Here is a 27,066-nt window from a genome sequence, read left to right on the forward strand (position 1 = left end):
ACAGAAATAGTAACAGAATCGATACTTTCTACTGATATCTTAATAATTATGGGAATAAAATTATTCACTGAGTAACTGTATAACTTGCCTCAAAAATTTATTTTAACTAAACCGTAACGTAATTTTTATATGATTTTACTATAAACTTTATAAAATCACGTTACTAAATGTGATACTTCGTGCAAAAATACAAAAACAAAGTATTTTGGGTAACTACGAACAAAACCAAATAAATTTTTTACAAAATCTAATAAGCATCAACTATTACGTTAAAATCATACAGCATAGTTTAAAATCGGTATTTTCAAGATATTTATGAAAAAAAAAAAAAAAAGGCGTACAAGTACAGAGAGTTGTAACCATTAAAGAAAAAAATTTTTTTTTTTGTGCCACATCTGTACATTTTTATAAGTAAAAAATGCTGAAATAATTTTTTTACTCAAAAGAATATATCAATGGATTTTTTAACTTGAACATAATTTCCCTTGATCAACAATTCAAGACAATTCTCAACAGTCTGCTCTCCCCATTACAAAGCTCTATAAAACTACAGTATCTTCAAGCACCCCTCGATACATCCATTTCGTTTGTGTTCAGGCGCTCGAAATGTATTAGTCATCACTTGCATGATCCAACCGCAAGAAAAATGATCGCACGTGCGCGAAACCCACGCGTTCCTTGGAACTTCCAAAAATCGTCAATCCCCAAATTGGGCATGTGTATCGAAAAATGACCACCTCATTAAAGATCTCCTGCCCTACCCAAATAGTGAGTTACGCGACGGCAAAAAAAGAAGCGACAAACTATACTCGCCTTATCTCATACGACGCTCGGATGCAACCAAAGAGTGACAGAAAGAGACGGAGAAGCTGAGCCGAACAGGAGGGAAACGCGTGGTCGCGTCGCTATAAAGTCTGAGGTGCCGATGCGCTCAGGTGCAATTCGTACCGTGACTTAAAATCGCGCGCCAACACATATAGACATTACCCGCACTTTTATAGCTCCGCAAAGCTTTGTTGTTTTCATTGTTGTTGGTGTTCACTGCAAAGCTTCGAAAATTCCCGGCCAACGCATTTTGGTGATCAGGTTGTTTGGTCGGCGTCGAAAAAATCGGTAACAAAAAGGGATAACTCGTGTGTTGTTGGCCTGGTAAATCTGACCAACCGGTAAAAATGACGCTGTCACTATTGCCCTACGACTTTGACGAGGTGCGCATCTTCGACGACAAGCTCAGTGACCTCGAAATCATCAGGAAGATCATAGCGATCGAGAACCTCGAGGATCCCTTTCATATGTTCGACGTCGGGGAAGTCGTGCGCAAACACAGGCTCTGGACCGACAAAATTCCTCGAGTCGTCCCTCACTACGGTATATTTATATTTTTGTTTGGTTTTTGCATTTTCAAGTGTTGGTCATTCGCTGTCGAGTTTCGGATGGAAATCATTCCTTTGAAAATAAATATTTCTTCTTGAGTAGTGAATAAAATAACATTTTTTTAAATTTAAGGTGTCACTACTAGCTCTCAAAATAGCTTCACACGAACCACTGATGGACAGTTTTTTACTAGGAAAAAAAAAAAAAAAAATTGTTTGCCCTCCAAGTTACTTTTTCAAAAATTAGTGGATTGCGCTTATAATAAAAATTTTTTATAATTTTCTTTAAACGGTTGCGTCTCAGTACTATAATAATATTTTGGCTGTTCTCGGCTCAGTGACACAAAGGAACTAATAAAAAACTCTGATTTCAGCTGTGAAGTGCAACCCGAACCCAACAGTGATAAAAACACTGGCCGCGTTGGGCGCGAGCTTCGACTGCGCCTCCAAGGTACCAAAAACCTCTTACCAAACAATTGCATTTAAAAATTAGCAAATGCATGGATTAACAGGGCAATTGTCCATTTGCAGCAAGAAATAGTGCAAGTCATGGCGTACGGGGTACCAGCCGATAGGATAATCTTCGCTAACCCCATAAAAACCCCCTGCCAGATCAGGTACGCCCAGAAGGTTGGCGTCTCGAAAATGACAGTCGACAGCATGTGGGAGCTGAGGAAAATCAAGGAGTTTTACCCGGAAGCCAAGTAAGTGGATGATTTTTTTTTTTATTTCCTTCGTTTTGTCATTTTTTGACAAAATAAATTTGGTAGAACTGGATGAAACATCAAATTGATAGGCTTCTCTGGAAAAAAAATTTTTCTTGAATAATCGATCACACTTAGGAAAACGCGTCGTCTTTAGGAATTTGATGCAAAAGGTCATTAAAAAATCATTTAGATTTATATACAAGATCGCTTTAAATGAGGTAGATAGTATCTAAGATCAAGTTATCACTCTTTCGTTTAAATATGGAAGTACTCGTATGAAAAAAAGTTATACATTCAATCACGTGTCGAACCGATTATTTATCAAAAAATGGAATCGTGTATTTGGAAATGCACAGCTATAGCTCTTATACAAAGACAAATTAATTATTTTTGCTAAAGGTGATTTAATATCGATTACGTAAGATATCGAGGAGTTGCTATTGTTTTTTGATGAATATTGTATTTTAAATTGACGTTTGATATGTGCCTTTTACGTATACAAATGTTAGCAATTGCCAGATAAAAAATCAATCGTTTTATTGTTTACTCACATCAAGTATGTTATGACGGGAAAATACATTTTCAGACATAATTTTTATCTAATCTAATATAATGTTACTACTATAGGATAAGAAATATTTAAGAAGATCTATTGATAAAAATACCAATTTTTTTGGTTTTAATCAGATAAATGGAGTAAACGTTATAGCAATCGTTTTTGTACAAACAGTTTAAACGTATGAAGTAAAATTTTTAGTCGATTTTACATGTTGTAACCTAGCAGCTCAATAAACTTTACACCACTGGTTTTTAAAATACCAACATACAAATAATGTAATTAAATGTTGAATATAAATTTTCTTTTATTTAATTTAAGAATTTTGTCCATCTCCCTTTCAGTACCTTAAAATAAAAACTCTAAAAAAAGTTCAACTCTTGTATGCCTGTTACCTGCCCGTAGGGTAATAATCCGTTTTCGGTGCGACGCATTGGTATCTGACGCCTACCTCGGCGCAAAGTTCGGCTGTGATCCAGACGAGGAGGCCAAGCTCCTGATCCGCGGCTGCCGGGACCTCGGCCTGGACCTCCACGGCTTCAGCTTCCACGTGGGCAGCCCCTGCGGCGAAGTCCTCGCCCTCAGCCGCGGCATCGGGCTGTGCAAGGGCCTCATCGACACAGCCCGCGATTACGGCTTCTACAACGTCCAGCTGATCGACATCGGCGGCGGCGTCCCCGGAGAGGCCGACTTTGTCCTCGACGAGGTATATTCCCACTTCAAGACCCTCCGCCGCGTCTTCCTCCTCCGGGACCTGCTCTTCGAGTACCGGCACCTCATTTTCTGGTTCCCCGAGCACTACCGCACCAACTGGCGCTACCGCAGGACCACCTCCTCCACCAGTCGGCGCACCGTCACCACCACCTACAGGAGCACCATGGCCCTCCCGTGGCGCCCGTAGTTTTTCTCTCCCCTTCCCGAAATTCCTTTTATCGTTTCGCTCTGCTTTTTTTTTTTTTTCGCCTGTATAGTTATTTTTGCCCATCTTATATCGCGAGGAGTCTTGGCTTTCAGATAAATCAGATTTTTCCTCTTCTTCCACACTTGAGCAAGTGTTTCTTTCTCGGGATTTTCCTCTTCTGCGAGAAAAAAAAATTGTTTATCGATTAGAGAACGATTAATCATTTATTAAGACAATTGTGGTCTTAAGGGATGTTAAACTGTAGACAAAGTGATTTAGAGCGTATAGGAATTGCTAAACAAAAGTTTGTGTAGTATCGATTAAAGTATTTTGGTACTCTTTGCTGTTTGTGACAATAAAATAATTTTAGTATTCTAATAATGTTAATAAAAAAAAAAAAATAAAATAAATGAATTAATAAAATTATTCGTAATTAAATGGTATTTATTTTAAATGTAGAATCTAAGTTTAAACTAATACTTAATTTCAAAATTTCTTTACTAATATTTTATAATTCACTAACCAAATTGATTAAATATAATCCAACTAACTCAATTGAATAATACAAAAATGTAACCATATAAATAAAAAAATATTATTATATCAATATAAAAGAAAAAAATCTATAAATAAATTAACGAAATAGTTAATTTAGCGTTTAATTCCACAGTTTTTATTTTAAATGTTAAACCTATGTTTGAACTAATACTTAATTTAAAAACAGTTATTATTGACAAAATTTTAGAATTCGTTGAATAACATTTAATAATTTACTAAGAGTTTTAAACTGATTAATTATTGCTATATTAAGTTAGTTGAATAATACAAAAACGTAATTATATTAATAAAATAATACCTATAATTAAATCACTAATTACTTAAGGCAACTAATGTAAATTAAACATACTTTTATATTTTAATAGACTAACAAAATAATAAGCAAAGAAGTTTTTTTTAAATACGTTGGAAATGGTAAGTAATAATAATTGTATTTTTTCATAAAACATAATTGCTTTTAGCCACAACGTGAATTTCCTTCTATGTATACTTGTCATAAACATAAAAACTAGCAGTTTTGTCACGATATTATTACCGTTTTGTACGATTTTATTAACTAACAAATAAAATTAAAACTTATTTCGAAACCGAAACTAATTAATGCTTGAGAATAGCTAAACTGGTAATATGCAAATCATAAGACACATTAAGTGTTGGTACAAAATTCCCAATCAATGCCACTTTATTTGTCTTCCTGATCATTTTGCATACCTGAATATCATTTTTTTTTTCCTTTTCTGTCAAAAATATTCAAACGTCATGTGTAATCACGTGTCTAGCTCCAGGTGACGCATCAATTGGTTAGCGGACACGTCGTCAATTAATGCGGACTTTATTAGTCGCGTGATTTGGAATAATTTCCATGTAATCGCCTTTTTTATACATAATTTATGAGTTCGTGCTCCGATCTTAGGTAAGAAAAAAAAAAGTATTGAATCATCGTACATTTGAATCTATCGCATGTATACTACTATTATTTTTGTCACATTTGATTGAAAAATTTGCTTTTCAGAATTTATTTTGGGTACGAACACATCGAAATGAAGGTAAAATAAGTAAGTACCAAAGATAAATTCCATTTTCTGTGATAACTCGAAGGTATAAGATCGAATGATAGTATTTACTCTGTGATAAATAATAAAAATAAGATGCCAGGGACACCTACTTATACCTTTGAGAACAATAAAAACTATCAATTAAATCTTTTACTTTTGTATTTTTCGTTGCCCTGTAATTACTGCTACAAAACTATTCAAGTTGGTATTGCTAATCATTTAGTAGCTTTGTATTTTTTGTTACTAAATTCAAAGATTTTTTTTTAATCTTATGTTTGACCTTTTTTTTTTTTAACTGAAGAAAGCCCATAAAAATTGAACCTAAATTTAGCAGAGCTAATGTAAGTGACACATAAAAAAAATGTGTATGAATAAAAACATTCAAATAAAAGATTCTGATTAAATCCACTGTTTAGCAAAAATCCAATGTGCCATTAAAATAATAAAGTTTTCTTTTAATACTACTCAGTAGCAGATTGACTAAAACAAAAATTACATAACTGAGACACTTTGTTATGACGTTTACTTCTTTTGATTTTTATGCATACGATGCATATGTTCGAATCTGTATAAATTTTACTTGTTCTGCAGCAGAAAGTGCTAGATGAAAGTATAATGCCAATATCTTTTTCTTTTTGGTGTTGGCAGGGAGGATTTTATGTCAGAAATCAGTAAAAAAAAATGCGTCATGCTAAGAGAAATCGACGACAAGACTATCAACCATCATACGTTGGACAGCGACGAAGTCAACAAACAACGTAGCAATAATTCGTTAGTTATAGTATTTGTCATTCATTTTTAATTCAATTATCCTCACATCTTTTCATTCGATGAAATTTGTACTAAAAAGTGTCACCAACTTAGCGTTTACACAAAAATTAATTGTGTATCGTAATGAACAACACATCCTACATAGATGACAATTTAATCGTTATTTCTCCAAACAACAAACACTCATCAATAATTTCAATTTATCCTACACTACACACACATACAGTTGCATAATCTCATCAATTTACGCTTAAAAAATAAGGTAAATGTTTATTTTCGTTTATTGTTTCCAGAAATTGCAGCATGTAGCCTCTATGATGGTGCACTTCTCAACATTGTAGTTCCAAGTCCACCTAATACTACTATCAATTTATACATATATTTTCTATACTGCCCACCTACTTACTACTGATACGCGTTCGAGTACTCTACATCTGATATGTGATACGATGCAGCGATACGGCAATATAACTGCTACTCATAATTCTTGCATTGTTAATAAATTTATTGCTAGGCTTAAAATAAAGAAAAATGTGTTCAATGTGGTGAATATTTATTAAACATAATAATTGTTGCGTAAAATAAAAATAATTATATTCATTTTGTCACAAAATGCGATTCGTCCGAAATCTTGTTACTCCTTGCGCCTGGCCCCACTGATTCCTCTTCCGAATGGAGATGCGTTAGTAGTTGTCAAGAAAAAGGTGCCAGATCTGTAAAGTTGACGAGGAAAAAAAAGCAACTGAATTTTTTGCCATAAATTTATAGACTCACGTATTCTTCGGCATTGAATATCCCATATGGACGATATTGTTATTGTCGCAGAGGCCCTGCTGAAAGGATGCCAGAGAATTGCAAGCAAGTGCCGGGAAAGCTTCGTTGTGGACGACGGACTCGGCGTAGTAGCGCCAGGACCTCCAGTGACTGCACAGATCTGAAGTCAAAAGGTTTATTCATTATTCTGGGCAAGCCTCAGCTTACCTTTTGTTGATTAAGAAGAGCATATAGTTTGCGGTGCTCTGTGAGTTGTTATACTTGCATTTTCGCGAGTGTGATGTATAGTAAGGAGTTTCTTACTTAAGTGTTCTCTTACTTTTTAAATTTGAATGTTCATACTGTTTATTCATATACTTAATATACATTTAGAACTAAATTTACTCGACAAATAGAGTGATTATTTTTACAAAGATCGTTTTTCGGTGGTAATGATAGTTTTCGTACCTGGTGGCGCATGTCGCCAGGGCGAGCACTATAGGCCCAATGGACCTGTCAAGCAGGGCCCATGGGACTTTTTGAGCTCTGCGAACCCCATTTTTCTACCCAGGGTGCACTAAATGTCCAAATGTTAAAAAAAACGCCCAAGGTAGGAAAAATAATTTTTTGACTTTTTTAAATGCCTAATCTTTACGTACAGACATCCACTCAACATTTATTATTACAAAACTTTTTTTTTATCACAAAGGAATTGAGAAATAACTGGAAAATATCAGTTTTCAAATTTACTTTTTAATAAAAAGTCATAAAACGAACTTTGTCCAAACTAACTGGATTAACGACTCTCTACGTGTATCAACACAAGATGTTGTAGGAAAGCAATAAAAAATAATTCCGTTAATGCACAGGTCAACCAATAATAGGATTATTAGGTAAAACAGTTATACTATAGACAATAGGCTTGTCTTTCCTACCGTGAAAGCGAATGAAAAAATGGGTTGCAGCCGTTGCAGGATTGCTTTAATCAATGACGACGCAATTAATTTAGCTGCCACAAATAATTTTCAATCTTTAATTTAACTTTTGAATCCTACAGAAATTTCCTCTACTTTATGTGGTGAGTATCTTTATGAAATTCATTTTAAATAATTTTAGGTGCTCCTGATTTTTTCATCTCTCGTTATTCCAATAAAAATATACTGATTTTTACTTTCAAGCGTATGTGCCCTAGTGTTTTTAGTAGATGAATATTTTGTTGTAAGAAAGCGATTGATAAGGTAGTCATTAAAATATCCGAGAACTTAGTAAATTAATTATTTTTGTTGAACTATACTATATACTCGTCAGCGATCCGATATAGCTTGATTTTTCAGAGTCAAGCGTGGCATCATTGTAAAAGCTAAATTAAAAGATAATTTAATGATGTGTACCATTATGGACAAGTTTTATTTTTTCTTTATTACGTGCGAAAGGACTGAAAGGATAACTTACTTGTTGACATTCTACTATGCGATTGACTTACGTTTAAATAATTTGGATGCAGTATTAGTCCCATATAAGGGGATTTTTAAATTAGACAGTGAATTGGCAAATATTCTCGCTTCTTGCAACAGTAAATTAGATGAACTGAAAGAAGAAAAAATTGGTATTAAATCCGTGTTTGATTTACTCATAATGACACTAGATTCTCTCGTCAAACTGCTGAATAATCCAGATTATCTTGACGCATGCCAAAAAATTTTCTCAGCCCTTGACAATAAAACTGAGCTTGAGTATTTCGAATATGCGATTAAAACTCGCCTCGATTTGGCAATCGAAAAGAGACAGTTAATGGATATTGCAAAAGATTGTTTGAAATGGGCCCTTCAAGATATTTTGATACCAATGAAGATTTACACGTTGGACTATCACATTACTTGGAAGATTTTGTCTTATCTGACTGTGAGGGACTTGAAGAGACTTGCCAAATATTTTGAAAACAATTAAGAAATGGTACAAAATCAAGTGAGAAAAATGATATCTAATCAAAAACAAATAAAAATGAATTTTTATTATATGAAATAAAGAAAAACAAAAAAAAAATTCATTTTAGTGAAATTTACTTTTATTATTTTTACCAAACAATCTCTAAATTTTTTCTATCAATAAGCCCAAACAAACACAACCAAAATCAACTAGAAGGAAAAACGACGACAGCAGGTGCTGTAAGTCTGTTAAAAGTGACGCTTTCTGGAGTGTAAGGATACTACGAAGGATCGTACTTTCAGGGAGGGGATCAAGAAAAAACGCGTTGTAGTGCCTATTGGGATACTGGAGTGAAATCTACGGAGGCCCACAAGAGTTTTTGCAAAGCCTGTGTGGGCGTTCCTGGACAACTTCATGAAGGAAATACGCTTTTTTTGTAACAAATACGTCCATCAAATCCTACAGAATCATTTTACAAAAGCAGTAAACTTTGCGTAACAAGCGTTATATTTAAATAACTAATTGAAATTTATTATTTGACAGTTATTTAATTGTTTTATTCATTAAATTTTACAGACTTCCTTGTTTTATTGAAATGTTAAAATCAGCTTCCATGTAATGCAATTAGCTGCTATAAAAATTGTTTGTCAAAAACATTCAGGATTCTGTAGATTTTTCTTATAAAATTTATGTCAATTTTTATGAAATAATAACTTACTAAAATCCATTAAGTTGTTAGATTACCTATATTTTTGGTACTTCAAAAGTAATTTGTATTACCTGAATACTTGAATTAATTTCAGAAGCAGTAGTATTTTAATAAGATTTTTAAAGGAAAAAAAAAAAAAGTATGATAACAGAGTACTTATATTGCGGTGTAAACTAGCGATTAATGAGACAGTCATTAAAATACCTGATAACTTATAAAATCTTTTTTTTTCTTACTAATTTTCAGAGACATGAAACGATTTATTAGGGGAAAGGGGGGTTTTCTTGATGAGATATTGACAAAGATGCGGGCATGTCTTACCTTTGGGAGATAGGGGCAAGCCAATGAGATGGCAACCGGGCTGGGGTCTTCCACCGCCGTTAGGAAAAAAATCTGTCCTACCGGTGCGCTCGAAGGCCCCGTACAAGCCACCATCCGTGTGTATTATGTCCACTTGGCGAGCACTCTTCTCGCTGATGTGGTCCGCGCCGAAATGGTAAAACAACGGATTTGCCGGGTCCAGGCCTTAATGGTGTGTAATTGATTTGTTTTTTTAATGTGATTTTTAATCTCTACTTGTTAAATCACAATTATAAATTGTTGTTCTTTCTTATTTTTAAGATATTGTCATTAACTCGTGTCAACGATGCAGAGTAATGAAATAAATTTCACGAAAATGAGAGCACGTGTATTTTGCTCTTTGAGAATTTTGTATGTTGTAATTATTGTAAGTATATGTCATTTCACTGCGTTTTTAATTGACAAAGCCCCTTGAAACCACTCGATTTCATATTAATATTTCTGAAGATAAATTTGATTTGTGAAGTCGTTCGTAGTTTTTATTTTTTTTTTACAGTACTTTAATTGTGTTTGAAACAAATAGCATCACTGACATTCAAACTTGGGCACATTTATTTTTGAATTTTTGGCTAAAAATATGATGTGCTATTATTATTACTACATTTTTTTTTTTTTAAATATTAATAATAATAATGATGCATTACAGTTAAAAAAAGAAAAAAGTCCAAGTATTTAAGTATTTGATTTTAAATACTACGCAATGAACTGTTATGTATGTATATTGTACTTATCTGCTGAACAAAACTAATCCTCATATGGTATTATGACTAGTAGGTAATAAATAAAAAAATCATTAGCAACAACAATACGCTTCATTTTGAAAAAAAATCTTATTTTGAAGTGATTAAAAATCCGTAATGTACTTGTGCCCAAGTCTGCCAATGATATTAACGTTATTATTTTTTCTGGATTAATTTCTGCACGCAAAAAAAAATTGATCGACGAAAAAAGTTAGACGACTAAATAATGCGTCAATAATAAACTTATTTGTCAATACATTTCAAACAGTGGGATCGAATGTATGAAGCTTTTATTTGTTCAAAAAAGTTATTTTGCAAGGTCACACGTAAACCGAGCATGTAATGTAATTCACAAAAAAAAAAAAAAAAAACCTTACCAGTGACCCTGGGCAGCACAAAATCTAAATGTTGTCCAATAAACCCGGCAACCTGACCGCCCATGGAGTGGCCCACGACATGTAGCGTATCAACGCTCAAGCCCCCGAGCACCAAATTTTTGACAGCTTCGGCTGTGTGCCTAGCGATGTCCTTTATACGGAAATACACGGTTATGTAGTTGTCGAAGGCCAACGAGCTCCAGTCCAGCAAAACAATATTGTCCGTACCTCTTTGTAGGTATGCTGTAATCACACGCGCACCTTTACCATACCATAGAACAAACGGGTATTAGTCGTTGATTGGGATCTTGCGTGAAAATATCGACCAGATACATTAACTTGATCACTAACAAATATCGGATACGTGAATAATAAATCACTAAGACATAGAGCGCATGGTAATGTCTTAGGAGTGAAGGCCAAGTACGTCATAGAAATGGAAAATAATTCGTACCTCTCTCTATGACACAATGTATTCCTCCGCACGTGAACTGTTCTCATGTGCTCTGTCCCCGTAATTTTTTGTTCAAATGTAAAGAAAAAAATACGTGTCCAGTATTTTTTCACTGCCTTCTTGACTACACTTTTTTTCACGCGAGATCTCGATTGTATGTACAAGCTAGTACTGTGTCTTAATTGGAAAACCGGAAAATTTGAATGTTTTAAGTGTTTTGTAATAAATAAGAAGCACGAGTACGAAAAAATAGCAATAACTGTGTTGAGTAATGATTTGCGTGGCAGTTGTTACTGATGTAATTTGTTGGTTTCAGGTGATAGCTAATAATAAATAGTTATCAGTAATTGAATTTTGCGATTTCCGAATTAAGACACGGTTGCGAGTGTACACACATTACAGATTATCTGTGCAATTGTATAACTTTATTGAGTACTTGCCTGAAACTATGGTTTGACAACTTTCGTTCGAAGGATGCTCCTCGTAACCGTGGATGTACAAGACGAACGGCTTGCTCAGGTCGAGACGACCCATCAGTTCCTTCGACCGGTACAATTTGTAGCTGGAGGATCTCGCGTTTGCTCCAGACTGACTGATTATCGGGATTTACAAGTGCGAAATAACAATTTTTATACCATTCGTAGACAAGGTGTTTTTGTTTTATTATAATACATACGAATTACCCCTCGTAAAATATCATCTGCAGTTTGTTCCCGATTCCATCGCTGGCTTCGTTATTTACTGGAAAACTGGAGATATTCGTAATATATAAAAAAATTCGTAAAGTTGAATTTTCTCAATTATAATAATTCACTTTTAAAACTGTGCACCACACATTTTATTCAAAATATTATGAAAAAATTTTAATTCATAAAATTTTCAAAGTTTTTTTTTCACCATGTATACTGAAGGAATATATCGATACCCCATACCGATCCCATGGAATGAAAAAAAAAAAAAAAATTCAATCAATAGTAACATTGTAATTCTTACCCAACTTTTTAACAAATAAAGCGTCACACAAGCAAATCCATGGCACTGTAACAATTGTAAAAATGAACGTAATGAACCAAAAATTGTATACACGCATGTTTCAATCGGTATCTCTCTGTGGTCGCGAGCATAATAAAAAATTGTGTACGACCAAACTAACGACATCCTCGAAATTTCCTCAACCAAGTTGCGTCAATCTCATTATCTGACGGCGATATCGCAGGTATACGTGTACTTCTTAATAGCATACAGTATCGCTAATTATTGCCGTTTGTCCACGGGACGCATGGCTTGAATGATATTCATATAGACTGACTTGGTTTTGACTTAATGCCAGTTTTTCAAGGTACCAACCAGGTAAAAGTCGTCGGATTATTGCACAATCCAGACATTCGGAGTTCGTAACATTATTAGCAGTATACATCATATTTGTGTAATAGTTTTTTTTTTTTTTTCCTATCGGAATATGCTTGGGAAACTTCGTAATGATCACATTAAATTTTTGTTAAGTATGCTATATTATAATTAGCAATAAGAACAATTTTTTCATCAAGAATATTGCCTTACACATTTAAAAATAATTTTTAATTTTTTAAAAATGTATAAAACAATTTTTCCTAGTCTACACACTTGTCATTTATAAGAATATCACCATATAGGATTTTTTATTTCTAACTGAACTAATTATGGTATTATTTTTAGTTTAACCTTTGAAAGTAAAATAATTATCTTAATAAAATATGAAATAAATTTGACAATTTTTAAAAATATCTGCTTATCATGAAAATATTTTTTATCAATTAAAACACACTACGTTTATAATCTTGACTCTTTAATAAAATTTAAGTATTGCCATTTAATGTATTTGAAAATATTTTGGGCAATAAGTGTATAAGGTGGTCTGTGTAATAGTTAAATTTATGTTAAAAACTCAAAGTGATGTTACAATTACATATTTATCAAGTGCTAATACCTCCATTTTAAAGTTGATGAAAAATTAATTTGTTTGAAGTTCCTGATAAAAAAATTCTGCTAATAATTTTTCACGAAGATCCCACGAACTCTTCATTTTTGTGCAAATAATCATTGAAAAACAAAAAATGAGCCTAGTTGGATTAAAATCTGTTGAGGAAATTCTGAGATATCATGAATTATACACATACAAACAGTTTTGGTGCAACAATGTACTTGCAGTCAAGATAAAGAAAATATATTTATAGCATATAATTATGATCCGATAAAATGTCGGAATAATGTAGCAATATTTGCTTATAGATTTAGTCATTAGTTATTTTTTATGTTTCTGCAAATCCACTTATCTACGCTTTAATTACCAGGAACGTAAGATATGGTTTGCAAAATAATGTTGACATTAACTCTTTGAAATACATTGTTTTGTCTTCATAAATAATACAATAATTATCAATGTCATTCCTTACATCGTTTGACGTTGTACACAACACTCGTTTGAATATCATATCTTTAGTTTAATCTCAGTGACTTTTCAAATTTTAGATATTTTGTTGTCGGAATTTGTCAGTCATAATAGTTTAAAATTAATTAATACTATTATTTTATTAGTTTACATTACTATTTAATAACGATTGTATTCTGGTAACGTTTTATTCAAAAATCTGTCATTGTATAAAATAATGCTTAAGATTAAAAAATAACTGAAGTCTATTATTATTATAGAAAAAAAAATTGAAATACCAATACGAAATTTAGTTTTATTAGAAAATCACAGTATCTACTGCATGAATATAAAATTAAAAAATTCCAACTAGCAAAGGATTCCAATGTATGGCAACGATTCCAGTACTTTTTATAATTTCATGCTTATCCTGAAAATTATATTTCGATTATATAACAATTATACTTTAAAGAAAATGAAAAAAATAATAAAATATTTTACAACAAAAAAAAAAAAAAAAAAAAAACTTACTCCTTAGCCGTCCGACAAGCGCCTGGTACGAGACCTTCTCGTTTTTCCGCAATTCTTAACTCTTGTCCAGAAATGTTGTTCTCGTAAGGCTCCTCTGATGCTAAAGAATCACGGATCTACACAAAACATCAGGTTACAACCATTTAATCAGAATTTGAATATTACTGTTTTGAAATCCAACAATTGTTGCTTTTATGGTATAGGTGAGAAAAATGTTTGACGAATGTAAAACCGTGAAATACCAACTTTTTCAACAGCTTTAAAAACTCGGATGAGATTTCTTCCCGCAAGTTTTTCAAGATCCTCTTTACTCCACTTTGGCTCGCCCTCTTTCCGAGCATACAGTCGATCGAACAGTGCCGGATACTTGGAGACATCCTCGAGTCCTTCGGGCGCGCTGGGCAGTTGAAAAAAAATTATTAATATTTAGTATTGTGTCTAACGAGATACTTTGCGAAAAAAAAATAAAAAATTTGATCGTAAACAAAAAAACTTTTTTTTCAAGTTATTTAAAGAATTTTTAATTTTTGTAAACTAAATTTGGTAAATTAAGTATCCTTAGTGGCTAACTCTATAATTATAAATACATTCCAGTATACTATAAAATTTACTTTTCGACTCCATCGTAATCGGCGCCGATACCAACATGATCCACTCCAATGAGATTTCTAACATAGTTTATGTGCGCTGGAAATAATATACATGTAACCGATCAAATCAATTCGTAGCTTTTTTGGTACTGATTCTTACCAACGACATCGTCAATCGTAGCATTTCTCGTTTTATCACAGTTAACAAAGTCATTGAAGAAATTGATCATCACAATCCCCTCGTTCTCTTTCTGTGGGTAAGTAAGTAAAAAATTAATATAATTGACAATCCAAATTCTATAATTTTCAACACATAAATGTACTCACTACTTTGAGTAGGACGTCGTTGGGGACATTCCTGTAGTTGTTGCAAATGGCATAAGCCGATGAGTGAGAAAAAATAATTGGAGCCCTCGTGACATTTAACACGTCCCTCATGACGTTGTGGGATACGTGCGAGAGATCGGCAAGCATACCGAGGCGATTCATTTCCCATACGACGTACTGATAGAAAAATTATCAGTTGATTGCGACTATGCGTCTTAAAACATTTTTATTTCTCGATGTTCGTGCTAATAAATTGAAGAATCACCTTTCCGAATTCAGTCAAGTTGTAGACGGGTTTGTCAGTCCACGGTGATGCATCGGCCCTAGAGAAAGAGTATACACAAAAATTAATGATGTCGTGAAAAGTACCCCAGAAAAATTTTTATTTCTAATGCAGCAGAAACGTACCATGGGGTGTTGCAGGAATGGGTCAGAGTTACGTAGCGCACTCCGAGTTCATAGTAGAGCCGCAAAACCCCCAAGTTGGAATCAAGAGAATGTCCTCCTTCGACGCCAATGAGGGAAGCAAGTTTTCCATTTTTCCATGACGTTTCTATGTTGTCAGCTGCAGTCACGAGTTCCAAGTTTTTCGGGTATTTGTTCACCAGCCGCTTGATCACGTCTATTTGACGGAGCGTCAGCGTCACCGCGTCTTTGTATTGAGATTGGCAAGAAACGAAGGCCACCCAAAACTGTGAAGATTTTTAAAAGTTTTTTTTTTTTTTTTTTTTTTTTTTGTTAACAAAATTTTGTAAAAGCTCCATAAATATGTGGATTTTGAACTATTAATAAGAAGTCAGAAATCTAATTTAAATTATGTATCTTGTTGACAATGTATAGCTGTCTTTATTTTATATTAATTGATATGTACATAAATTTTGTCGATTTGAATCTAGTATTACTAAACTAATCACTCAATCATACTCGTAGTGGACTAGAGTTACTCTTAATTGGTGGGAAACATTTTACGTACCAACTCGTCATTGGTGGGAGTTTTTTTCGTTGAGAAAATTATTCATTTTACTTAAGTGAAGCAATGTAGTTTTCACTACAAATTTAATTTATTAAAGCTATTTTTTTTTTATTAAACAACTTACATGTGCTGTTATTTAAAAAAATTTCTCATAATTTTTTCGATCCATATGAATTCAATACTAGAAAGACAGGCACTATCTCGCAATACTAGGGATCAAGGTCCAAGTATTTTTATGTAAATTTAGGGTTTGAAAAAAAGATGGAAGTGCTTTTTTAGTCCATGTTAATGACTATTTTACTTAAAATAAATAATATTTAAATTACAGGAATTTTTTCCAGTTTTTAAATAATTTTTATAAAATTGTTTAATCCTTATAAATAATTAAAGATACATTTAAAAGTTTTTGATACTATCAAAAATTTTATACGGAAACCCTTCGTTTGCTTAACTGGTTAAAGAAACACGAAAGAACATCAGCTTTAAAAAACTTAAATTAATTAACAGCCTGTGAAGTAAGTCATTTTTCGATTAATCTACTCGCTCTATAGAAACAGTATGCTGAGTATAGTATTCATAAAGATAAGTTTTTTATACACAATATAAACAACTTATAATAAGTATTACTTAAACGTATTAGATTTACATTTCAGTAAGCGTTTTAAAAAATTACTATCGGTAAAGATTTTGTCTTCATACTTTACTAGTTAGATAAATTTATAAAATTACTAATTTATTATTCAATAATTATTTCTATTTTATTCGTTAGTTGGAATTAATTCTAGCAATAAATATAGTTTTAAGTAATTTTTAAATTTTACAATTTTCAAAAATCAAAAAGCATTGTTGTATATTAATGTGCTTTTATTTAATATTTTTTTCCAATAATTTACTAGTTGGAAAAAATTTTTCGTATATTTTTATGAAAAATTTATTTTCAAAAAATATTCAAATTAAATCAAGGATTTATTTGTACTAATTTAAAATTTTTTTAATTGAAAAAAATACATTTAACGTAATAAAAGTAAATTAATGTTCTTTGGTTCAAATAATTTGATTGATCAGCGATGCGATAAGAATAGCACTTAATTAAGAAGACCCTTATAATTATTGTTATTTATGATTAGTTTAATTTATTCCTACATTTATTAGTTTTGAGCATCTTCTCATTAATCACTAACAGGTATCTACAATTAATAATAAATAATATAAATTCATAAAAATGAGATGGCTGGCAAGGTACTCTCATTGGTATACTGAATTTTCAGATGTAACGTTTCCATTAATATATACTTATTCAACTCATATTTACCTGAGCTCCAACCATTCCAGCTGATAAACGCGGCAGGTCTGTCCTACATGATTTACAGACCTTCAGTCCCCAGACCTTGTCCTCTGTGAGGTTCTTTTCAAATGGAAACTTGCTCAATTCATCGTTTGCGATGGAATACAGAGTATATGGTAAATCGTTGTGTCTGAAATTCAATAATTTCTCTCCCTCAATCATCGCACAGTAGATATTACGCGATAATGGCATAAATTCATATGTTTGTGTGAGTAATAAAATTTTATAGTTTTATCACCCTGATATTGCTATATTTAATAATAAGCCTGGTAGAAAAGTCATTTATTTTACATAACAATGCATTTTTTAAACGATGTTTTCTGATTTAATCTAATATTTAAACATGCCAAGAGATTAGTACAAAGCTTTTCAAACAGAGTGATAGCCATCCAAGCTAGAGCAGCTTAAATAACAGTTAAATTAATGTAGTACTTCATCCATACTCTAAAAATTATTTATTCACTTTACATTGTAACGAAATTGGAAATTTTAACAGAATGAATAGTCTTGCAAATTCCTGTTTTCCAAAACTCATTCAAACTTAACTAAGTAAGAAATTTAAAAAAATTATTGTAATATCGTTTAACAGACAATAACATTTATTATTCTTACGATGACAGTGTTATTAAAATTTTTGTAGGTATAATTTTCATTTTTATAATTACCCATCTATGAGTGGAGCTGACTTGAGTGCATCGCTTCCTTTTGTGAAAATTATGTCCGAGGGCAGTTGAACTGACAAATTTACGCAGATGAGCATTACTGCGGCTAAAATTGCGCACTTTCTACCTAAGAGATTATACCAATACATAAAATTTAAAATGTGGATATAATTAATATTTTAATATTGGATAAATTAACATTTATTTCGACAATGTTAATGGTACCTACTTGTTTGATTTTAATGATTACATTAAATTTATTGTTATCATACTATTAATTCATATGATATACATTATTTAATATTATTATTATTTATTATTATTATTATTATTATTATTATTATTATTATTATTATTATTATTTTATGATGTGACCTCAGAATGAGTTTATTAATTGATTGATTAAAATTTTTTTAAATGATTATTGAGGGTTCGGTGGGTCACACAATCAAAGAGCAAAATTTGTTACAATTTATATAAAAGATTGTAAAAACTTCTTGTTAAATAGAGAAATTTTTCAACTATACTATACATATAATGTTATACTATCATGATATCGATATCAATAAAGTGCCTTATCAATGCTTCAAGCGTAAGTGATAAGGTTTTTTATTTTTTTGTATTTATTCATTTATTATTTTTTATAAAAGTTCATATATCCTTATGATAGAAGAAATCATATCTTCGTCAGTTTTACGTGAAAACAAATACATGTCTACTATTTTTTATAATTTATCTGATAGACCTAATAAATTTTTTTGGTACTCTTTACTATTGTTTGAAAGTAAATTTTTTTTTTATGACTTCTATAAGACATACATAATCGAGCTGAAAACAAAATTTTCTTAATATTTCTGTAAAGTTGTGTTTTAACTTAAAAAAATAACAAAAAGTTCAATTAAATACGTTGTTTCAAAGTTAATACTTTAAAAACGTACAATAGATGCTTCGTTTTATTTTGGAGGAGTAGAGGTTTTTTTCATCTCGACAAAATAACATTAACGTATTATGAATCAAATAGATTACAAGATTCCCTTTAAGACGTCAAAGTTTCTTAAGTCAAAGTAAAGTAACAATTTTTTATTTTAAAATGAAAATATTAAGTTAATAGAAGTTATTATTTTTAATGCGTTAAAGTGAGCTATGAATTTTCAAAAATAAAAATTTTAATGGAATAGCATTATAAAGTATAAGGTCTCACGAAGAGCAGCACCGAGTTGCATAATATAACAATTATTATGAGTAGAATGGCTTCTGAAAGTGATTTTGTGAAAAGTCATCGTGCCGCATGAAAATACAAGCCGACACAAAACACGTTCGTTTGCATTGTCTATCAGAGCCGAGAGCCAACTTCGTTCAAGTACTTTTGAAACTATGGATGGTAAAACTAACTGTTTTCATTTAAATAATTACGTATTTTTGCGCAGTTATTAAAGAGATTATATATTTTACATTCATCAAATTATTTTAAAGATGCGACTTGGACTGAAATTTTTTCGAAAATTTTAAATAAGATTTTTGTAAAAATTTAATGAATTTAAGGTAATAGAGTTTTTGTAACTTTTTTGTTTGCGAGATAAACCTCTTTAAATAATAGAAGTATAATTTATTTATTTCAGAATCTATGTTAAATTCTTCGAATTTTTCGTTTTACATGACTAAAATAAAATAAAAAAAGTATGCCTGGCGCTTACAATTGATAGTTATACGACCAAAATCTTTTTGATGGCATGGATATAATACACAAAAATTTTGAAGAGTAATAAAATAGACCGTACGACGCAGTAAATATCAGACCACCCAGGGCCCTTTCCTGTACATGTCTTGTTTTCTGCACAGCTACTATGTTTTCCAACGCCTCTCATACATCCACACCGTTAACGTGGGACACGAGGAAACGAAACTCTGTTGCTTATGTACAGGTAGTAGAAAAGGCAAAGAAAAATCTGGAGAAATTCCAATCCTCGATTGAAAAATCGACATTCCAACCACAACACTTTACGTTTGCACGTATTTATATTACATAACTATTTGTTTTTTGCTGTTTTGACATTTTAGCGGGCAGTAGGAAAACGATGAAGATAATATTGTGCCAACATTCGTATAATAAACATACGTTTTACAGTTTACACTGTTATTTGATTCTATTCATCACAAAGATTTTTATCGTTGAACTTTTTACTACTAGCATTTTATCAATGTTTTCAACCAAATTGTAGTGATTAAATAATTTAAAAAAATAAGTTAAAAAAAAAAATCGTACCTTGTAACGCCGACATTGTCTTTAAAAAATCACGACACTTCATGCGGACAGGTCTGAGACTGTACTGACAACGTAAACGGTCAACCGCCTGATGGAGGACGGCTTTACAAAAGAGTTAATGCCGTTTACTCTTACTTTATTCGTTTGGTAATGGAAAATACTACCATAGAGATTATTTAATCTAGCTTGATAAGGCAATAAAGCAATTTCGGTTGCAGTGATTATTGTGGCCATGTAGATATTTTTATCGTTTATTAAGTTCAAAAATAAATTCTATATTTTGTGAGCATTTCTCTGAACTTAATGAATTTTTTTTTTTCGTCTTTGTATAAATGTTGAAGCTGTATTAAACATAGACAAATTGTTTTGTTCATAAATTAATGAATTTGAATCAACAAATATTTTATTACTGTTGCTGGAGAAAAAACTATTCTTTTGATGAAATAGTGTGCAATATTTCATGTCATACGATACATCGTACACATTAGGTACATCGTTTATAAGTATCTATGATTTTGGCCCATCCGATTACTGATTCGGTGTTAACAATATTTCGCTGGAATTTCATGAATTTTATATTTCAATATTTGGGAAAAATACAACTTAATTGTCGCTGCTTTTATTAACTAATTAATTTTTTCATTTTTATTATTTTTTTTTTTTCAAAAAATGAGTGTGAAATGACAAAAAAATTCTAGTTTCAAGTTTTTCAAATCGTAAATGGGTTTTGACAAAAATTTTTTTTAATATTCTATCAAAATGACAAAATATTTTCAAAGTAAAAAAAACTCAGAATATTATTTATTACACCAAAAAAAGCTTTTCAACGTTGCAACTAAATTTTTTATGGCAACAAAAAAATCATTCAACACTTTTTTTTTACAAAATCTTTTTACGACAATAAACTAATTTTTTATAAATTTTGCTATTGCTATTCATTTGCTATTCATCATATATTAAAACAGTCATATTTTTGCGTTTTTTGAACCACGTACAATTGTATTTTCAGCCTACATGGTATTTTTCTCCTATTTATTCAATGTATAAAACTTTTTAGCGAGAAACAAGCATATTTTTGATCACGTTACCATGAGAGTATCGCTATAGATACCGACAGTACCGACTGAAGTATAGTACCCAATGACTTCAATCTTCACCACTAGATGTCTTTTTCATGTTAAACTGGTTCACACACGTTTTTTTCGCGCATCACAAATCGAGTTCAATTTGTTGTTGAATATTACTTTGTTTGAAATATTTATATTTTGTAAACGTAAATTGGTGGTAGGGAATGTCAGTTTTTGAGAACCAACCTAATGTTATCTAAGTGATGGTGATCCGGAATTCTACGGACAAAGTAGCTATTGTACGTTTAGAGCGCATAAATGTGAGTTGACTGTTACACACTTATGGTTTGTTTTACAAGAAAAGTTTGTATTTTCTCGGCTTTGTATACATTCAGACGTTTGTCTTATGATAGGCAGTGACATAAGTATCACAAATAAAGAAAATAACTCAACGTAACTATAGATTTCGTGTGAGAAAGATAATTCTTTCGTTTAATAATAAAAGCAATGATTAGTGTTTTTTACATACATTCATCTTGCTGATCCTTATTTTTCAGATCAGCAACACTATGACTACCGAAGCTGTTTATCGGTATATGAAGCTGAAAAACAGACCATTCAGTGCCAATGATGTGGCCAATGCTCTGGAAAAAGAACACAACAAAAGTGCCACACAGAAAGCTCTTGAAAAACTAGCTGATCATGAAAAAATTTTTGTCAAAGTAAGAGACCTTTCTCGTTTCATCTACCAAAATCCATAACTTTCCTACCTATAATAATGTACATAATTCCAGATTAATGGTAAACAAAAAGTTTACTGTGCAAAACAAGATACAAAACAAAACCTGGAGGAGTTGAAGATGATTGAAAGAGAGTTGGAGTCACATGCAAGCGAGCAAAATAGGAAATTACAAGAGTTAGAAAAAGAGGTAAAGGCTCAAGAATCTGCTCTTAATTCTCTCAAGTGTGGCATGAGTTTGGAAGAAGCTGTGAGAGAAAGGAATCGCCTGAAGGAGTCCAATGCAAAATTTACTGCTAAGCTCGATGAATTGATGGAAAGTTCAGGGAAGCAAGATTTAAGTGGTGCCAAGAAAAAAGCCGAGAAGGATCTTAAGTTTTACAGTCAAGAGTACTCGAAAAGAAAACGCATGTGCAACGAGATATTGGACTGTATAATGGAAAGTTATCCTGGAAGTAAAAACCAACTGTACCAAGATATTGGAATTACTTCGGTTTGAAATCAAACCTATATCCAATCGATAATCTCAAGTTCATTAGTTGTATTATTGTAATGTTTGTAACTTTCAAATGGTACTTATGTTTCAATCATTACAACTTAAATATATTTTATACAAAGATTGTGAATCGAGCTACTGAAAATATTTGTCTAACTACGGAAGTGTACATATAGTTTATAAAATAAAAAATGTAAATCAAAATTTACAAAGTTAATGCTTACAAAGTAAAATATTTTTTATAAATAAAACTTTTTTTGTCATACAAGTATTATAAAACAGATTTATAAATTGACCCTACAAGTCAGAATCTATAGAAAACTATGAAAAATTAAAAAACCAAGATGGATCGTAAAAAGTAGTGTTTGGTGCTATTCAAATAAATCGATAATAGGTATGTTCTATTTAACTACGCAGTGTATAATGAGTAAGCCCACAGCTTTTAAGATGTACGTAACATACATCCATGTATTTACCCATTTAACTATCGATAATGGCGTAGTACTCATTAGCGAACTTTTTTTTTTAATTTATTTTTTTTAATCTTCGCATGCTATACTCAGTATGAGGTTGAAAAGGGGGAAAAAAATTCTCTACATATTACCTCTTTCCATGTTCCATGAATTTTTTTTATACCTTTGCCCACAGAGTTGCACATAATCAGTTACCAAGTACCATTAACCATATGTGCAAGAAAATCATTTTGACTTCAAACAAAAGCTTACAGAGGATTCATTTTCTGGGTGTCTATACAAATAGTAAGGCACGCGAATGTCGGCACTTCGACTCTATTAGGAGTTAAAGTCTTAAGATTACGAAGTTTTTTGTAGAATCTAAGTAATACATAGATCAAAATTATAAAATTAACGATCATAACAGCAATAAAATCAAAAATTACAATGATGACTAGTAAAAAACCATTAAAAAGCCTCGCTGGTAATATTGCAGTTTTTATAGAGGAAGGAGTGGGCACGTAAAATGGTTCTCGAGTACGCAACACGATTAAGACTGATTATAAATCATTTTTCTCGTATATACATAATTAATTATAATGCACTTTACTTGGCGACCCGTTAACCATTTTTCGAACACGTGATATCATCTTTGTGCATTCAATAGTTCATTTGATAAAATAATTTTTATTTAATTTTATGAACAAACACTTTATACATGAATCAACAAAAGGTGGTGGAAGTAAAAAAGGAAAAAAAACTTTTTTTCGCATCAAAAAGTTAATAATAAAACGTATGAAAACTAAAAGTGAGAAACAAAACAATATTCCAAAAAGGGTAAAAAGTCCACTTGCAATGTTGAAATATTTTGCGACTCATACGAGTCTTCATGGCATACAGTACGGAGTAGATGGTCAACTGTATAAAATTGAGCGCGTCTTATGGGTACTACTAGTTTTGATTGGTTTCATCTGTGCTTTTTTCGTGACTCTCAAAATAAAGGAAAATTACCAAGTTTGTGTATTAATAATATTACGAATAATTATTTTTCAATGCAATCAATAATTTAAAAAAGAAGTTTTTTAAATTGCAGTCCAGGCAAACAGTAGTGACAATCAAAAATTTGGAATATGGTTTTGAAAATGTCCCATTTCCCAGCGTTACCATATGTCCTGGCAATCGAATCGATTGGGGCAAAGTTGACGCTTTGGCAGATGCTTTAATTCCTGAAAGTGACAAGGAAGAACGAGACGTTTTCGTAGAGATTCTAAAAAAAATATCCATATTCGACCGGAACCATTTGGGTGGACTGCAAATTCCCACCGACAATACCAAAATTCTCACTTTACTCGATAGTAGGGAAATTCCATTGGTACAACAAAAAACAATCGGCGCATTGATTTTATTGATTTTTTTTTTTTTTTTAAGGTATCAACATAACGGAGGTATTAATAAATCTTATGCCCAAATGTGATCAATTGTTTCACGAATGCACGTGGATTAATGAAAAGAAAAATTGTTGCGATTTATTTCACATTGAGAAAACGGAGCTTGGAATGTGTTATTCGTTCAACTCTTTGACAACTACTGAAAAAAATATAGTCGAGCCGTACACAACGAATAATTTTGGCAGTGGAAGCGGACTACAAATTATTATTACAAATAAACAATTAAATCATGTAGTTGAAAAAGAAAGTAATAACTGTAAAATTTGATTCGTGCATTTTTTTCTGTAAGCAATCGAAAATGTGACGTTTCTTTTGTTCACCAGACGACGCGACATTTTTTTATTTTATATCACATCCCAGTGTCAAAACGAGAACATCTCGGATGGTCACCTATGGAGTCCAATACGATATCGGGATTCAATTTAATGTGATACATTCCTCCGATGAAATTTTGGAGCTAGAAAATACGAACAACCCACCCTGCAAATACGACAATGGGCAATATTTTTACGAAAATTGCTTGCTCGATTGTGCCCAAAAAAACGTACAACTTTTGTGTGGGTGCAATCTTGGATTTTATTACGAAAGAAAAGGTATGGATGTTTTGAAATAAATATTTTGATAAAAATATTCAACAATTACTTGATACTGTTGTCCACAGATGATAACGTGCGAGAGTGTATGGTATCGGATTTTTGGTGTATTTCAAAAAAAGGTAAATGCAAAACGAAAAATGCGTACTGGTAATGCTACATTTCTCAAATGTATTATACCCTGAATTCTTAGCTGATGCTATTTCACATTGCGATTGTCCGTCTTCATGTCAAATTTCTGTCTATGAAGATTTTGTATCATCTTTGCCGTACGACAACCCAAATGTTGCTCTTTTGAATTTTTATTTCGAAAGCTCTAGTGGATTGCGATACAAAAGAAATATCGTCGTTTCGAAACTTGATCTTTTGGGTAATATGAAAAAATTTGTGCAATACTTTTTTTCATAAATCTTCAATAAGTATAGTTAGACCCCAAGCAAAAATGTTCTCATTCATTTAATTATAATTATATATAATTATATTTAAATATAATATATATATAATTATATATTATTATATATATAATTATAATTAAATGAATGAGAAAATTTTTGCTTGGGGTCTAACTATACTTATTGAAGATTTATGAAAATAATTATTTATAAAAAAAAAAAACTAACCAATACTAACAAATAATGTTAATTTTCTTTGTTATAGTTATTGCCAGTTATGTTTATTTTTTTTTTTAAGTTAAATTTAAACATATGATCTTATTCCATGATTAAACAACAATAAAAATTTTTTTGAACAATTGGTAACAATCTTTAGGAATTTTCATCAGTTACTGAAAAATTTTATATTGGTTAATGGCAATTAATAAATATATAATAAATATTATAAGCTATACGTTGCAATTAGTCGTAATTGATAACAATTATTATCAGTTTTTAATTTTTTTTTTATTTTCCGAGGTGTAATTTGTGACGAAAATAAAAAAAAATAAAAACTAGTAACAAGTTATTAAAATTCGTTTTCCATGTTAATCACTTATCATTAGTTATTCGCTAAGATAATTTTTGCTTGGGACCTTTAAAAATATTATAAATGTAAATTTACACGATTCAAAAAAAAAAAGCTCAATAATTATTATAATAGCATAATACCTGTAATTAGCCACATGCTGAGTACATGTGTGTTTGCAGTGCAATTAGGTGGAATATTTGGATTGTTCGTGGGTATCTCTGCGCTGACGATCATAGAATTTATGTACTGTTTCATCGCTGGATTGATTTTTTTTATTTACCATCGTTTTGTTACCCGCACAGAAAAAAAAGAAAAAGTTGCAGTTCCTCAAGTTTTTCGTGTGACATCGTACTGCATAAGTGATAATAAGCAACAAATTTATCCACCGCTTGGCTTTTCTTTGAACCTAAAAAAAAATAAATTTCCAGATTTTTGAAGACATAGAAGGTAAAAGTAAATGTAGTAGGTTGTCAAATATTGTCGATAGGAAAATGATACATTTTGGGAGCTATTATTTTAAATAAGTGTTTAAGGATATACTATCATTAGTATGGAATAATTTCCAAAACACGCATACTTAACATAATAATATGAAAAAAATAAAAAAATAAATATACTATTCAATAGTCAATTTTTGTGTTAATCTGAAAAATATTTACCTTTAACGTGTACATATATATAGCTAAGAAAAATGTAGGGCCCCATGTAAATCAGATTCTAATCCCACTTTTGTATATTTTCGCTGTTAAATCTTATTTAAAGTAGGATTAAATAAAGTGACTATCACCGTCGAATAAGTTATTAAAGTGACATACGGGGCCAGACCTCCCCTCAAACGACTGGTACACTGCTATACTAATGGAGAATTATTATTTTACGTGAATTTTTATTATCACTAAAATTCCATATTTTCTGCAAGGCAGTATATACTTTATCATACTTAAAACTCAGTTGTTATTACTGTCACCAT

At 31.4% G+C, this 27,066-nt stretch overlaps 4 protein-coding genes across 6 annotated transcripts; 2 read left to right on the top strand and 2 right to left on the bottom strand.

Annotated features, from left to right (window-relative positions):
* The first annotated feature begins 954 nt into the window (after positions 1–954).
* LOC149374953 (ornithine decarboxylase 2-like) lies at positions 955–3,585 on the top strand. The gene is made up of 4 exons (XM_089590934.1): positions 955–1,368; positions 1,748–1,824; positions 1,905–2,077; positions 3,042–3,585. Exons 1-4 carry the CDS (start codon positions 1,173–1,175, stop codon positions 3,535–3,537), a joined length of 942 nt encoding a protein of 313 aa, XP_089447060.1. The 5' UTR covers positions 955–1,172; the 3' UTR covers positions 3,538–3,585.
* A 2,887-nt stretch (positions 3,586–6,472) lies between these two features.
* Positions 6,473–12,351, bottom strand: LOC106638437 (pancreatic triacylglycerol lipase). The gene is made up of 7 exons (XM_089590933.1): positions 12,234–12,351; positions 11,924–11,981; positions 11,681–11,832; positions 10,787–11,029; positions 9,631–9,834; positions 6,696–6,855; positions 6,473–6,634 (listed from the first exon to the last, which is right to left on the bottom strand). The coding sequence occupies exons 1-7, from the start codon at positions 12,328–12,330 to the stop codon at positions 6,556–6,558; spliced, it is 993 nt and encodes a 330-aa protein (XP_089447059.1). The 5' UTR covers positions 12,331–12,351; the 3' UTR covers positions 6,473–6,555.
* A 1,571-nt stretch (positions 12,352–13,922) lies between these two features.
* On the bottom strand, positions 13,923–20,429 carry LOC106646250 (dipeptidase 1). Its single transcript, XM_089590929.1, has 11 exons — positions 20,339–20,429; positions 18,079–18,202; positions 17,381–17,543; positions 15,504–15,787; positions 15,361–15,418; positions 15,096–15,272; positions 14,929–15,019; positions 14,790–14,865; positions 14,425–14,575; positions 14,179–14,294; positions 13,923–14,077 (listed from the first exon to the last, which is right to left on the bottom strand). The coding sequence occupies exons 1-11, from the start codon at positions 20,379–20,381 to the stop codon at positions 14,059–14,061; spliced, it is 1,302 nt and encodes a 433-aa protein (XP_089447055.1). The 5' UTR covers positions 20,382–20,429; the 3' UTR covers positions 13,923–14,058.
* Positions 20,430–21,554: 1,125 nt separating this feature from the next.
* Positions 21,555–22,803, top strand: LOC106638511 (homologous-pairing protein 2 homolog). 3 transcript variants are annotated; one of them, XM_014351720.2, is made up of 3 exons: positions 21,555–21,725; positions 21,963–22,127; positions 22,200–22,803. In XM_014351720.2, exons 1-3 carry the CDS (start codon positions 21,669–21,671, stop codon positions 22,641–22,643), a joined length of 666 nt encoding a protein of 221 aa, XP_014207206.2. In that variant the 5' UTR covers positions 21,555–21,668; the 3' UTR covers positions 22,644–22,803. The 3 variants fall into 3 exon arrangements, with proteins under 3 accessions (XP_014207206.2, XP_089447062.1, XP_014207205.2); XM_089590936.1 differs by having other exon boundaries at positions 21,695–21,750; XM_014351719.2 differs by lacking the exon at positions 21,555–21,725 and adding an exon at positions 21,758–21,875.
* Positions 22,804–27,066: the final 4,263 nt, after the last annotated feature.

The sequence above is a fragment of the Copidosoma floridanum genome, unplaced genomic scaffold (genome assembly GCF_036245765.1).
Source record: "Copidosoma floridanum isolate Cflo_tuat_1 unplaced genomic scaffold, Cflo_Japanese_pri ptg000013l, whole genome shotgun sequence".
NCBI classification, from domain to species: domain Eukaryota; kingdom Metazoa; phylum Arthropoda; class Insecta; order Hymenoptera; family Encyrtidae; genus Copidosoma; species Copidosoma floridanum.